General features: G+C 36.3%; 1 protein-coding gene across 2 annotated transcripts in view; it reads right to left on the minus strand.

The window, feature by feature from the left end:
• The window catches only part of acot7 (acyl-CoA thioesterase 7), a 139,595-nt gene extending 134,749 nt beyond the window's left edge, over positions 1-4,846 (minus strand). Inside the window, exons 1-2 of one of the 2 annotated variants that reach the window (XM_030139370.1) lie at positions 4,628-4,846; positions 1,932-2,049 (exon numbers count right to left, since the gene is read on the minus strand). In XM_030139370.1, coding sequence (XP_029995230.1) covers positions 1,932-2,049; positions 4,628-4,776 — 267 coding nt within the window. In that variant the 5' untranslated portion in view covers positions 4,777-4,846. The remainder of the gene's footprint in view (positions 1-1,931; positions 2,050-4,627) is intronic. The other variant, XM_030139371.1, reaches the window with a different exon arrangement.
• Between the last annotated feature and the right edge of the window lie 10,006 nt (positions 4,847-14,852).

Raw genomic sequence — 14,852 nt, forward strand, 5'->3', positions numbered from 1 at the left:
ACACACCCATAACAAAAACAAACCTTAGTGGCTGATTTATCGTCATGGAGGCGACGTGCATTTTGCAGGGCAGATACTAACTCCTGTTAGGCTCTAATTTACAGAAGGACCTGAAACTGTCAGAACTCATTACTTTGGGGGAATTTATGTGATTGCTTCTAAATTTGGCACTGGAATCATTCTTGGACTTGTATTATACCTAGATATTGTATTTATTTATTTGTAGTGTATGAAAGATGTTTGCGCTCTAGGTCAGGTCACTCTTGAAAGAGTGATTTATTTTTTTTTTTTTTTACCTCCATGAGGATTTAACCTGGTTAAAACAAGGACATATATTCAAATAATATATATGATCCTAGTTCACACAGGGTTTTTGTTGCAATGTAATTCAAATAAGAAGAAAAAAGAAACAGCAAAAGCATTGACATCAATAGGTCTGATGCAAATGATTAACTTTTTTTATCTTTATGATGGTGAATGGTGTCGAGAGTCATGTAACTGACATTCAGAGTTAAATTCAGCCTGTGTATTCTTCTTTTATTGCTATTAAACTTGTTATGTTTGTATTTATTGTATCTCATGTTAAATTAATAAATAAATGGAAAAGATGCACTTGCAAAAAATCTAATAATCCTAAAAAAATGTGGGTGCTTATGTATACTTTTACAGAATAGTTTCCCATCCCTATGCAGCAGGTGTGTATTGTCATATACTGTATCTATATACAGTATGTGTTTGTGTAACTGTGTTATCTAAGTAGACAGTAACGTAAGAACATCAGCAGAATATGATCAGAATGTGCAGGATGCCTGATGAGAATCAGAGGATGCAACTCAAAAGTAGGTAAAAGTTAAGCAGGTGAAAGGTAAAACTGTAACACACAAAGAGAAAATACAAATGTGTGTAAGACAACACCTGAAACAACAATAACTTTGGAAATATGACATTCTAACATTGTTATGCACATAGTGAGGTGAAGGAAGTATGCATGGTTTTCATATTTTAAAAGCCACTGCATCAAACTGAGTTAATCTATTGTTTAAAGCTGACTTTCGTGACCAATTTTTCATCAAATCTGTAAAATCCAAGTCATAGCTAAAGTATCATGAATCCGTAAGTCTTTCCATCTTTTCACTCGGGCATTTTCGGAAATTTGTTGTGATGTGCATTGTGGGAAGTGGAGCTCCACGCAGCCACATTATGGCCGCAACAGCAACAAACACGGAAAATGGTGTCATTGCCTCTTGCTACTGCAGCTGCGTGGAGCACCGCTTCAAACCACGCACATTGTGACAGATTGCCAAAAATGCCCGAGTGACCAACCAGCTCTGTTTGTAAACAAATGATGGAGTACACTTCGAAATTGTTCACCACGAGGGAAGAGATTCAGGTGCATAATCATGGAAAGACTTACAGATTCGTGATACTTAGGATATGACTGGTTTTACAGATTTGATAAAAAAATTGGTCACGAAAATCATACGCAGCTTTAAATACTGTTTTTTTTTACTGTTTATTGAACTCATAACTATTAGTACTGAAAAGCAAAGACACCCCAGTCCCATATTACAGTATATTATAGTGTTGGGAGGGTTGCTGTATTTCACTACAGAATGCGTACATTATTACTGCGTGTAATACATAGAGGTCAAAGGTGAAAAAAATATATCACTGTAGCTTTATGTGTGTGTAAACATAAAATCAGTGGGATATTTGGTCAAGAAAATAAAATGAAGATGCATTTTTTTCCTTGACCTTCAATATTCCATAGCATTAAATCAGTTTAATGGAAAATTACTCAACATGGATGAAAGTAAAACTGTGTGAACTTAAAATTCAATAGAAGAACAAGAATTTTTACGTTCTCTGTTTTAACAAGTGGAGTGGTAAACAACAATCATGTACATTCGGTTCTAGTCAGATCCTCTCACCCCATTCTGTACGTTGCAGTGTCGAGTGCCGATGATGCATCCGGCTTCCTCAATCATTTTCAGGATGATGCCTCCATGGACGTTGCCTGCAAGGTTGCTGTCGTCCGGACGCATGAGCCTGTATTGAAAAGAAAATCAGACAGGATTACAGCATATGTAATTAATATTTGACATAAAAACCATATTTAATGTTCTGAATATTGTATATAACTACAAAACTCTTATTTTCTGAAATATTGGGAGAAAAAAAAGTCCAATATGTCGTATGTAGTAGGAATATATAGTATCTGTGCTTAAATAGTACTGTGAGCTCTTACATAGTTATCTGTTTAACAAACCTGTAGTATTTAGATAGAACTACTATTCACCCAGAGAGTGACTAGATGCCCCCCATCCCCCTGTCCCCTAGCTGGTTCTGATTACCTATTTTAATATTACCTATATTATTGCAAATCCAGCAGTGGTCTTTTTTTTTGTTCTTGATTTTTGTTTTTCTGTTTCTTCTCCCTCTGTGTTTGTGTTTTGTTCTGTCTTTTGTTTCGGAGTGGGTGGGAAGGGATGATGGCTTATTGTGGTTTATTCACAGAAGCCATTTGGGTTAGATTGAAATTGCTGCTTTCAGGATACATTGTATGGAGACAACTGTCTACTACCTCTAACTACAACACATGGAAATATGGTACATGTTAGATATTGCCATTTGTGTATGAAAATTCAATAAAACATAAAAACAAAAAATAAATAAATAAATAAACCTGTAAAGCATATACTTAAAACACACACATAATAATTTCTGTGACACTGAGACACTTATAATTAACCTGGTTTATACTAATGCAGTGGAAGGTTATCTAGTACTCCAGCCTTTTCATCTTGTCAGTGATCAGTGTGTGGGTTAAACTAGTTTAACCAGTTACAAACTACTGAAGTCATATTCTTTGAACTACTACACAAACAGCTGTAAAAGCCACTCCAAACAGTTTAAACTATTAGATGATTCATGATGGCATTAACTTGGAAAAAAAAACCAGTAACAAACATCTTGGAATAATAAAAGATTCCTTTTCATAGGAAAGACTGGTATCACCCCACAAACAACATGTGATTGAAGTAAATAAGTGATGTTTATGTAGGAAAAGAAAGAGTAAAAAAGACACAAACCATAAAACATAAGTAACACAGATGTGTTTTTACAGATGTCAACAGAAAGACGAGATCTTCTTCTAAAGAGAGTACAAGTTCAGCTTCGAGGACGTTATCACCTTCTGTTGGTGGGAATTTTTTTAATTTTTTTTTTTTAAATGATTCATGATCTTGACGCAAACAGATGAAAGAGTAAAAATGACTTCCCAAACAGTCTGAGTCACTGCTATTTCTGGACATTTAGGGGATTTTGCAATTACGACACTAACCAACTGTCCACCAAGGACAAAACCTAGAGGTGGAAGAAGTTCTCAGACTCTTTTTTTTTTAATAGAAGTAGAATAAAAACAGAGTAGAATTTTAATTTATTAAAGATTATAATATAAATTGTATACCTTATCGCATGTCTAAGGGTCCCCATTTATAAGCTGAGGACTGCTTCTGGGGCGTCCTATTACAAAATGTATCTTGTAAATGAACTGTCAATTTTGACACTTTGTAATAATTTTGTAATAAATTGATTGATTGATTGATTGATTGATTGATTGATTGATCGACTGATTGACTGAAATGCTTGATTACAAGTAAAAGCCCTGAATTAAAAATATCCCTCAAATTAAAGTGTAAAGCGTTGAGTAAATGCGTCTAAAACAATGAATGAATGAATGAATGAATGAATGAAATCTTTATTTCAAACATGTAGACAGTGAAATCAAAACAAAAATCAACCAACAAAATATAAGTACTGGTACATAAATGTTTGATAAGCAAACAAACAACAATATAAACAAATAAATAATAATAGTAAATAATAATAATAATAATAATAATAATAATAACAAAACAAATGAAATGAAATTATACATGCTCGAAAAAGAATAGGAAGAAGTAAAAACTTATGTACTTCTACTGCCAATAAATGTCACCCTTATGCAGAACAGATTTATTCACATTTATACTATAATAAATGCAAAAATATTCAATTATTCTGTTTTTAATAATAAGGAACACATGTACTTTTAACATAGCTGAATTTAGATTGTTTTGTGTACCATTTAATAAGTTAGCAGTGCAGTGCCACTTCATATTAGCATAATATACATTTTTATGCAGAAACAAGTGACTGCAAGTGTTAAATAAATGGAATGGAGTAAAAAGTACAAGATTTCCTTCTGACATGTAAATTCAAAGTATAAACGTGCATAAAACAGCCAATTACAGCCAAAAACTAAGCAGAAATATCACTTAATATCTCTAGAAAATTGATACTTCTCTATGTTGCAATGCAGTAAAATAAACAGAAATATATTAAATAACCCTCATAGAATTAGTATAAGTTAAATAAAATTATTTCTGTCCCTGATTAATGCAAGTTAATGACATTAATTCTGTTTGTGATTTTTGTAGTCATTCTAGACAAAAAGCTGTATTGCAGGATTTAAACAGATTTTGTTTTGTGTGTCAAGGAACTAGATGAAGGTTGAACCAGGCATCCTGTCTCTCCAGGTTCCTGTGTGTGTGTTTGTTTGTTTTGTGTGTCAGAGATGAACTACCTGCTGAGCTGATATTTGGAGGCCTGCTGAACCTCATTGTCATCTCTGCCGACCGGCTGACTTTGACTCAGCTGCTGTCTCTCCTCTACCACCGCTGTCTTTTCAGTTTCACGCGCTGGCTTCTTGCCCCGAGGCCTAAAGCACTGCATCTTCACTGTCTAATTGACTCTCAGTCGCACTCTCTAACCAGTTTGCTTTATGAATGATCTTAACATCCTCATTTTCTGAGGTTTTGGGCCTTCATATTATGCATCACAGCTGACTCCACCTTCAGTGTTGCAACTGGTCAAACTGGATCCCAACACACCTACTGATGCACAGATATGCAGGTGTTTTCATGTTAAATGTGTCATCATCATCTTCAGGTTTCTGTTTCCCTGGAAGTATCTCAGAAAATAAAGAATGTTCCAAGAAGTCCCTAGATTCAATGAGTTTGGATTTTCTTTAGAAAAACTTGAAACTTGAAACTATAAAAGCTAGTTAACCCTTAGGGGTCTGAGTCTATTTTGGCCGTTTTGGAGTACTTTTGATTTTGCCTTTATACGGGGGGGTGCTGAAAAGTTCATAGCCTGACTAAGAGGGAGTTATTCCACAGCAATGAAACTCGGCATACATTAAATTCCTCCTTTCCTGATAGATACTAACTGCATGGTTTCCTTCCAGATAAACCCACGCCAGATAAATAATTTAGGACTTTGAAAAGTAATACTACAGACATTACATAAAAATGCTTGCTTTTCACCCCTCCCTCATTCTCCCTACCCCTCTTGAATTCATCTTCCCAGTTTATGCACAGTTGATAAAGCTGGAGCATCATCGCCTATAGCAACCATGTCAGCATCAATGTCCTTGGGGGCTAACCCCTTTTTCTGCAGACATTTGATCAGACCACAGTGCCACGGATGGTTCAACAAATGTCTCTGGTACTACTTTTCAAAGTCCTAAATTATTTATCCAGTGTGGGTTTATCTGGAAGGAAACCATGCAGTTAGTATCAGGAGAGGTTGAATTTAATGTATGCCAAGTTTCATTGCTGTGGAAAAACTCCTTCATAGTCAGGCTATGAACTTTTAGCCCCCCCTCGTATACTATATAAAGAAATGTTTACTATACCCATGTTTGGTATCTTTTTTTTCCAGCACTTCATCTATCTCATCTGCCTATTATTTTTGCACTTTAACCTACTATATCAAAACAAAAGGACAAAAAATGCACAAAAAATATAACTGTATTTGAAAAATGCACATAATTTATTGCATAAATAACACAAAGATGCTTAACGAACCTTTTCAAAGACTTTACAAGTGAATATTGGTACCAAATATGAGGTATATAAAATCAAAATATTAGTAAATTAAAACTACACTGAAATATTTGACATAAAATCCAGTTCAGATGGGGGTCAGTCTCACCCTTACCTGTAATGCTAATGCAGTCTGTGGATTAGAATCCACAGATTCGGCCTGTTTTTTTTTTTTCGTTTTGAAAAAGGACAAAAAAATGAGGAAGATATAGTCAGAGCTAGAAAAGCACTTGGAGACCACAACCCCCCCCCCCCCAATCACCACCAAAATGTAATCATTTGTTGCTTGTGCCAGTATCAACACTTCCTGAAAATTTCATCCAAATCCATCCATAACTTTTTGAGTTATCTTGCTAACAGACAGACAGACAGACAGACAGACAGACAGACAGACAAACCCTGATGAAAACATAACCTCTGCCATTCCTTGGCGGAGGTAATAATACATATAATGCTTGCTTTATATTGCTATAATAACGCTACATCACTTGTTTGCTCATGGTTCAAAATGCCATATCTCTGGTTGTATTTGCTCTATCAACATCAAATAAACAATGGGAGAGTGTTTCAACTCTGCACTTTTGAATGCAGTTGTCCCCGGTGGTCTACGTGACTGACTTCCAATGCTACAATGTGTTGAAAATGTCATGTGATTCAGTCATGGGGCCGTGACCGTGAACCCCTAAGGGTTAACTGACATACATTTCATCACCCACACACTTTCTATGTTAAGTCGTAGGTACATGTATATGTGAATGTATAAGCTAATGCCCCCGTGATCATCCTATGTCTATTTATTTTTTGTTTGTTTGTTTGTTTTGATGATACCTATGCTATCATTATGTGTATTTTAATTTTTTTTTAATTTGTAGCGAATGAGCAATGTATTAATTTTTGCAATTTTATGTTTTGTTTCTTTTACCTGCCTAGGGACTGCAGATGAAAAGTAGTTATTTTTACCAATTCTGTCATATTTTCATGGGTGTATTTTTTTATACAGCAATGTTCATAAATGTGCATGGTCCCTTTTAAATAAACCAATAAATAGATAAAAAATAAATGGACTATCATGTAAACTGTTCACTGTAATAGCTGTAATGACAACTTATCTGATGTAAGCAGATCTTTTAAGAAAGGGGAAGGTATTATAAGTTTTCTTCATTCTGCTCCTTTCCAATCATTTAGATTGGAACAAATAAAAAAATTTAATAAAATGAAAATGAGGAATCTTTACACCCAGTACACAGCACCCTTGACTGATAACAAATGATTGAAAAAACAAATGATAGGAAGTGTGAGTAACAAGTACAGGACATTAAAATGCAATTAAACAAGTGTACCTAATAAAGTGGCCAGTGAGTGTACCTCCCCTTCTCACACAAAAAAAATCCAAAAAGTATATCCTATCAAAGCTCCAGTCACTGTTGTCTGGTTGGTTGTAATCCTTCTAAACGTTTTAATCTTATTGTAAATTAAAATTAGACCTCCTTCTATGTTTTTCATCCTGTGATACTAAAACCACCCAAGCACAATTCATCAAAAACCCACATTCAACTGATCCAGTGCCTGAACGTACACATAAACTTAGCTCTGTCTCATTTTGACTGGACTCTCACCATCTGCACTGCACTCTCCACTCCAAACCATAAAAAAAAAAAACATCCAAACACACTTTTTCCTCGAACACTTTGGCAGACCACTCATCCGTTGTAAGTGTTCCCTGCTGCAGCAAATAAACCAACCTGTTGTGCATCAACTCCACAGAGGACCCATTTCTCTTCTTCACTGAAGTACAACAAAATTTCCACAACAGTCCAGACTGGTTGGAGCTGATAGAAAGGCAAGAGTAACTCAAATAACCACTGGTTACAGCTGAGGTATGCCGAGGAGCATATACACAGCAGCATATACACTCACTGGCCACTTAATTAGGCACACTTAGTATTAGCAAGGTGTACCTAATAAAGTGGCCACTAAGTGTACAAACATGTGAGTATGGATGGATGTCAAGACACTGGATGCAAAAGCTTGTTGCTCATCTGAAAAGGAATGCAGCAGCTACCTAAACATGATCATGTTGTGTAATGAGAGAACTGCAGGATGAAGGTGTGACCTTTTTAAAATCTGGTGTTTTCGTCCATGATTTCTATTTACTAAGTGATAAAAAATTTTTTTTGTCAACTTAACATAATTTATAAAATCTGATGTGAGATTTAAGAAAAATCCCATTGGCCGACTTCATATGCTCCAGTAGAGGAAAGCCTACAGTAAAATCTCCATCATGACGTAAAAATACATAGAAAAAGATATCTATCATCTCAGAGTGTCTACAGGTATAAGACCCTTAATTGTAATGTTTTTTATGACGTTTTCCAAGATAATTTCCATTTTAAGACACTTTTTGGTCAAAGCATTGTTCTTATTCAAGCTTTGCAGTAGATCTGGGCGATGCAATCATAAATATTATTATGATGAAAATTGTTATGGTAGTTATTATTGATAATTATCACAACCTCAAATCATATCTTTACCATTTAAAGGCTGATTTTTGCGAAACAAGATGAAAACATTTCAAATGTAGACAGACATATTAATAGGTACTAAGACAAAAACACTCATATAGTCTCTAATTTTGATTTTCAATGCTTATTTTGTGAATTTTATTTATTTTGGCTGAACGTCGTGAAAGCCAGAGTATGGTCGATTAAATCAAATAATGAAAATATGAAATCTGAACTCTTATTCAACCAGATTGAAGAAAAATGAACATCCCCATGAATATGAATAATTCTGACATAAAAACGTCACCATAACAATAATTACCTTTTTTCACTCATTCCTACTTTGCAAGTAAATATTGATTCCCATTTTAGACTATTTATTGCACCTCAGGGTTCAAATCTATTATTTTCAAGAAGTAACTTGACATATTTCAATGCCTAATATTCTTTTTTTTTTAATGACCTTTGTTATAGGAAGAATGTGGTCTGTTATATATAGTTAAACATACTAAAGATGTTAATTTCAATGAGTAAAAATGCTGAAAATGGTTATTTTAAATGGTTATTTTAGTTATTAATTATATATTTTAAGTTTTGTTATCACTTAAACATTACACCTGAAAAATAAAGGTAAGCATTCTTTTTACACTGACAAAGCTACTTCACAAAACAACCACTTATACTGACATTGTGACACAAAACACTATAAAAAAAAAAAAAGATCTGTCTAAATCTCATTTCTTCCTGCTGAAATAAACACAAATCCTCTCTTTTACCTGTTCCGAATACAGTAGTGGTGAATTCTGCAAATTAGCTTCAGAAAATGACTTCTCGGTGTCATTTCTGCTCCAAACACCAGACAGAGTGTGAACTGACAGGAGTGGAGGCAGTTTCACATCAATCGGACAATCTCACATCACCAAGTAAGACAGGTATTTGTCAAACACTGTATATCTACAAATACACAAACCTAAAAGCTAAAAAAAAAAAACTACATATGCATTATGTGTGCACAGGCAGATAATGTGTATTTAATAAGCAAATCTGACTTTACAAAGGACATTAATATGAGCTACAGTGAAATATCAAGTGCAGAGTCAAAAAAGAAGAAATGTCTGTTGCATTCTGACCATAAGTAAAAATTTTAAACGACTATTATCTAAATAATTTCTTCAACTCTCGCTCAACAAGAATAATCTGCTTTGAAACTAAAAAGAAATGTTGATTTATTGTGATAATTATTTACAAAAAGTTTGCCTCGAATCAATAGAATTTTGCACAGATAGCACAGAATATAGAATATAACAGAACGGATTATTTTTATTTATTTTCATTTCTATTGTACAATATGACTAAAATGAGGCTTGTAGTTCTATTAAGATACTTAATGAGTAATTTTAAACAGGGTACTTGCCCTTTATTGAAATAAATATTTCAGACTATGTATTCACATACTTCTTCAAAACTGTTTTTTTTTTCCCCAAGACCTTGACTTTATGTACTCTCATACATGTGTGCCTACTTTTTTGGTTGAGATTGTACCTGTTATGCGCAATAAAAAAAGTTAATTTTAATAAATGTATGAATTAATCTATCTTATGAAAGCCAAGTGGCTGCAAAATCCAGAAATGTAATTTTACTTGTTTCACTGTTATTATTTTACTGGCCCAGCCCATTTGAGATCATATTGGGCTGAATGTGGACCCTGGACTAAAATGACTTCAATAACCCTGATTTAGGACATTCGTTACCGACTTGTCCTGGTAAAATCCATAAAATAGAAGCCAAGTGGCCTCTGTGTGCGTACGTGTATGTGTCTCCAGGGATTCAAACAAAATCCGGAAAGAGCTGACTGCTGTAGTTTGGCATACTTATAAATTTTTGGTCAGAGAAGAGACTAGTGAAAACAGCAAGTTGATAGGACCAATATTTTGGGAGATATTAGTAATTTTGGAACACAATTGCCTTATAATCATGTTGCAATGGCCAGTACACTTTGGCAGTGACTGCTGGACAAATGCAGTACAGCAAGCATGAACACACAAAAGCATAAAAACTACCACATTTGGAATCCATGAATCCCCACAGGTCAATGCATTAGTGAATGCATAATTTGCAGTAAAATAAGTTTAACTGACAGAAACATTTTCAAAACATGAAAATCACAAAAGTGCATGGATATCACACAAACGAGTTTCACTAGAATCATTCCAGCACCAACCGGTTAGTGAAATCATATTAATTTTTCTATGCTTTCCTCATGTACACTACCAGTCAAAAGTTTGTACTATAAAGTTTTTTCTTTATTTTCATGACTATTTCCATTGTAGATTCTCACTGAAGGCATCAAAACTATGAATGAACACATATGGAATTATTTAGTTTCAAAAAGTGTGACATAATTCAAAGCATGTTTTATATTTTAGATTCTTCAAAACAGCCACATTTTGCTTTTATTCCTGCTTTGCACATTCTTGGGATTCTCTCGATGAGCTTCATGAGGTAGTCACCTGAAATGTTTTCCCTCAGTCTTGAAGGAGTTCCCAGTGATGCTGAGCACTTGTTGGTCATCTGTGGTCCATCTTACGCCATTTAAATGAAAAGGAGAGTCCAAACTTTTGACTGGTAGTGTATTTCTTATTTTACAAAATCATGTTCCTTTGAGGCCATGGATCTCGACCGGAAAAAGGTGGTTTGGACTCTCCGGGTCGGTGGGGAGTCTTTGCCCCAAGTGGAGGAGTTTAAGTATCTCGGGGTCTTGTTCACGAGTGAGGGAAGGATGGAGCGTGAGATTGACAGACGGATCGGTGCAGCGTCTGCAGTGATGCAGTCACTGTACCGGTTGGTTGTGGTGAAGAAGGAGCTGAGCCGAGAGGCGAAGCTCTCAATTTACCGGTCAATCTACGTCCTACCCTCACCTATGGTCATGAACTTTGGGTCATGACCGAAAGGACAAGATCCCGGATACAAGCGGTCGAAATGAGTTTCCTCCGCAGGGTGGCTGGGCGCACCCTTAGGGATAGGGTGAGGAGCTCAGTCACCAGGGAGGAGCTCGGAGTAGAGCCGCTGCTCCTCTGCGTCGAGAGGGGCCAGCTGAGGTGGCTCGGGCATTTGTTTCGGATGCCTCCTGGACGCCTCCCTGGGGAGGTGTTCCGGGCATGTCCCACCGGGAGGAGACCTCGGGGAAGACCCAGGACACGTTGGAGAGACTATGTCTCTCGGCTGGCCTGGGAACGCCTCGGGGTCCCCCCGGAAGAGCTGGAGGAGGTGTCGGGGGAGAGGGAAGTCTGGGCATCCCTGGTTAGACTGTTACCCCCGCGACCCGGCCCCGGATAAGCGGTGGATAACGGATGGATGGATGTTCCTTTGAGGATACTCTAAAATTCAACTATGAGAAAAACTTTTTTTCAGACTTTATAATGACTTTCACACATAATTCCAGACTTAGGAAGCGAAGACCAGCAAATAGGAAGGCGCTCCAAAGGGTCATCACCATGGCCCAGAAGACCACCGGCTGCCTCCTTCCTTCCCTGGAGGACCTCTACAGTTCCCACTGTCTCAGGAGGGCACGGAACATCATCAGAGATGCAACCCACCCTGGCTTTCCACTTTTTGAACTTTTACCTTCTGGCAGACGCTTCCGAACACTAAAAGCCAGCACAAACTGTCTAAAAAAAAAGTTTTTTATCCCAGGGCCATAATTGCACTGAATACTGCTGGACATTAATTAATTGTGTGGAATGCTGAATGTTGTCCAGAGTATATGATGAGGTTTTATGTGTCTTTTATACTTCTAGTAACACTCTTTTTTATGCTGTTTTTTAGATATTTATGCCATCAGGGTCTTCCTTTTATATTTCAGTTTTTATACTCTTTTATATACATTATTTATACTTTTTATGGCACCTAGGACGATTGCACTTTTTCATTTCGTTATGCTTGTACAATGACAATAAAGACATTCTTCTATTCTATTCTACTTTTCAAGGTGCGGAAAACAGTGTTTCAAAATTTCATACTTTTTAAAACTTTCAAGACCTGCACAAACACCCTGTATAAACTAATGTAATGAATACACATTAAAAATAGACAACTATGGAGGTATAAGAATATAACAATCAACAATTTGTACTAAAAACCACAGTAAGAAATGGAAGAATTTGGGACAACTCAGTGGAGGCAGCTTTGATAAGTTGTCAGAGCGTAACGGGTGTCATGGGGGAAAAGACGCAGTCGTCCAGGAGACGAGCACTGTCAATCTGCGAGACAAGGCACAGATTCAACTTAACAAATGTTTCACCGAGGAGATTTGAGTCAGCTTTGCAGATGACAAGAGAGAAGGATGAATGCATGCAAATTCCCTGCTGAAGTGTGACCAAAAAGTGTTACAAAAGAGGTTTGATAGTAGCTGCTGATGGTGCAGATCATATTTTTAGCCAACTGATACTGTTTTTCAAGTATCTGATCAAGCTACAGTGGAAATCATCCCTTACCCCTATCAGCTGAGGGACTTCATTCTACAGGCACTTTTCATTTTATTTTTGATAACTATGCAGTAGAACAGTCTTTAATGTTTCAGCAACCAGTTTCCAAGAAGATTAGCGCTGAAGCCACAATGCACCAACCCATACAAACCATCTATTAAAGGATTAACTGGTTTAAACACATTTACCAACACAATAAGATACTATGTACTTAATACTCAATGCATTTTGCCATTTAACAGCCACATATTTAAAATGCTTTAATGTATCAGCAACCAGGGTGCCAAAAACTACCTGTGTAATGATAAACATCCCGACTATTAACAGATTAACTGGCTTTATTTGCATAAATACCACAAGAATTCCGATTCTTACACACCCATGTCAACTACACTTTGAGGACACTGTGAGTGATGCAATAACTCAAGTGTGATATAAACACAGATAGGACTATACAAATCACACAACTTCTTGACCGCCACGAATAAAACAAGTTGTTACTTTATGATGTGAGAAGTAGTTTGTCCAGACTGAGGGATTCATCCATTCCTGTGTTTCAGAGATGAGTTCGCCCTCTGCTGGTTTTATCTTGTCATTGCATTGCATTATCACAACCTACTGCACAAGTGAAGAGCTATTTATAGATATGTGAACGTACAAAAAACGCTTTTCACATACAGGTCGGGACCACACAGATGTTGACACCTCACCCAAACCTCACCCAGTAGAAAGTGAACTTCATACCACAGTAGTTCAGTTTTTAACCCAGACTAAACCCCTTTAAACTGTCAGAATATAGTGGAAAAAGCTGATTGTAACTGGTCTGTTCCAGGATGACACTGTCCCATAGGAACATCATTATCACTGAAAGGTTTGATGACTATGAAAGTGACGTAAATAAATAATAATAACTAGAAGCACTCGGAGAGCGCAGACCTCCGTCAAGGCAGATCAGTGGGCCCTCATGACCCCCCACCACCCCTGATCACCACCAAAATTTAATCATTTGTTCCTTGTGCTAGTATCAACATTTCCTGAAATTTTCATCCAAATCCGTCCATAACTTTTTGAGTTATATTGCACACAAACAGACAGACAGACAAACAAACCGACGCCGACAAAAACATAACCTCCTTGGCGGAGGTAATAATAATAATAATAATAATAATAATAATAATAATAATAATAATAATAATAATAATAATAATATGTATGTAGCGCTTTTTTGGACACTTAAAAACGCTTCACAAACAAACAAAACAAAAGAACAAAGGGGCTCAAGAAAATGCAAGTTTGAACAGGTGGGTTTTCAGTAGTGATTTGAAGTTTTGTATGGAGTCCGAGTTCCTGATGTTTTGTGAGAGTGAGTTCCATAGGGTGGGGGTGGGGGTGGGGGTGGGGGCAGCTGCAGCGAAGTCTCAGTCCCCCAAGGTGAATCATATATGTTAATGGTTTTCTCTCATCCCAGTTTAACATTTATTGGAGGTTACTGGAGAGCGTTCACCATCATCATGAAGACACCAAATGAGGAACGACGTTTTGGTGGTCATCCCTCCACTAGAGTTTATAGTACAATTAACACCAAGATGAAATGTAATCATATAGTGAACCAACACTTAAGCCCTCACACGAGACGAATATAACCTGTGGAAAATAACCCCCAACATCTGTGTTTTATGGAGTGCATTCACACAGGATAAGCAAAGAATATTTTTTACTTAAATTTGCTGAAATTAATCCCAAATTCTGAAGAGAAGACAGAAAAATGTTCCTTACTGCCGCTGTCGTACATGTCATCCACCTCATCATCTTTTGGAATGTCACTTTACTGAAGGATTTAACTGTTGATAAAGGAGTGATATTTTGCTTTTTTAAATGGAATTATGCATTTTAAAACATTTCCCTATGGTTTACATAAACTGAAATCTGAATTTCCC

This window comes from Sphaeramia orbicularis, chromosome 7, assembly GCF_902148855.1.
Source record: "Sphaeramia orbicularis chromosome 7, fSphaOr1.1, whole genome shotgun sequence".
NCBI lineage: Eukaryota > Metazoa > Chordata > Actinopteri > Kurtiformes > Apogonidae > Sphaeramia > Sphaeramia orbicularis.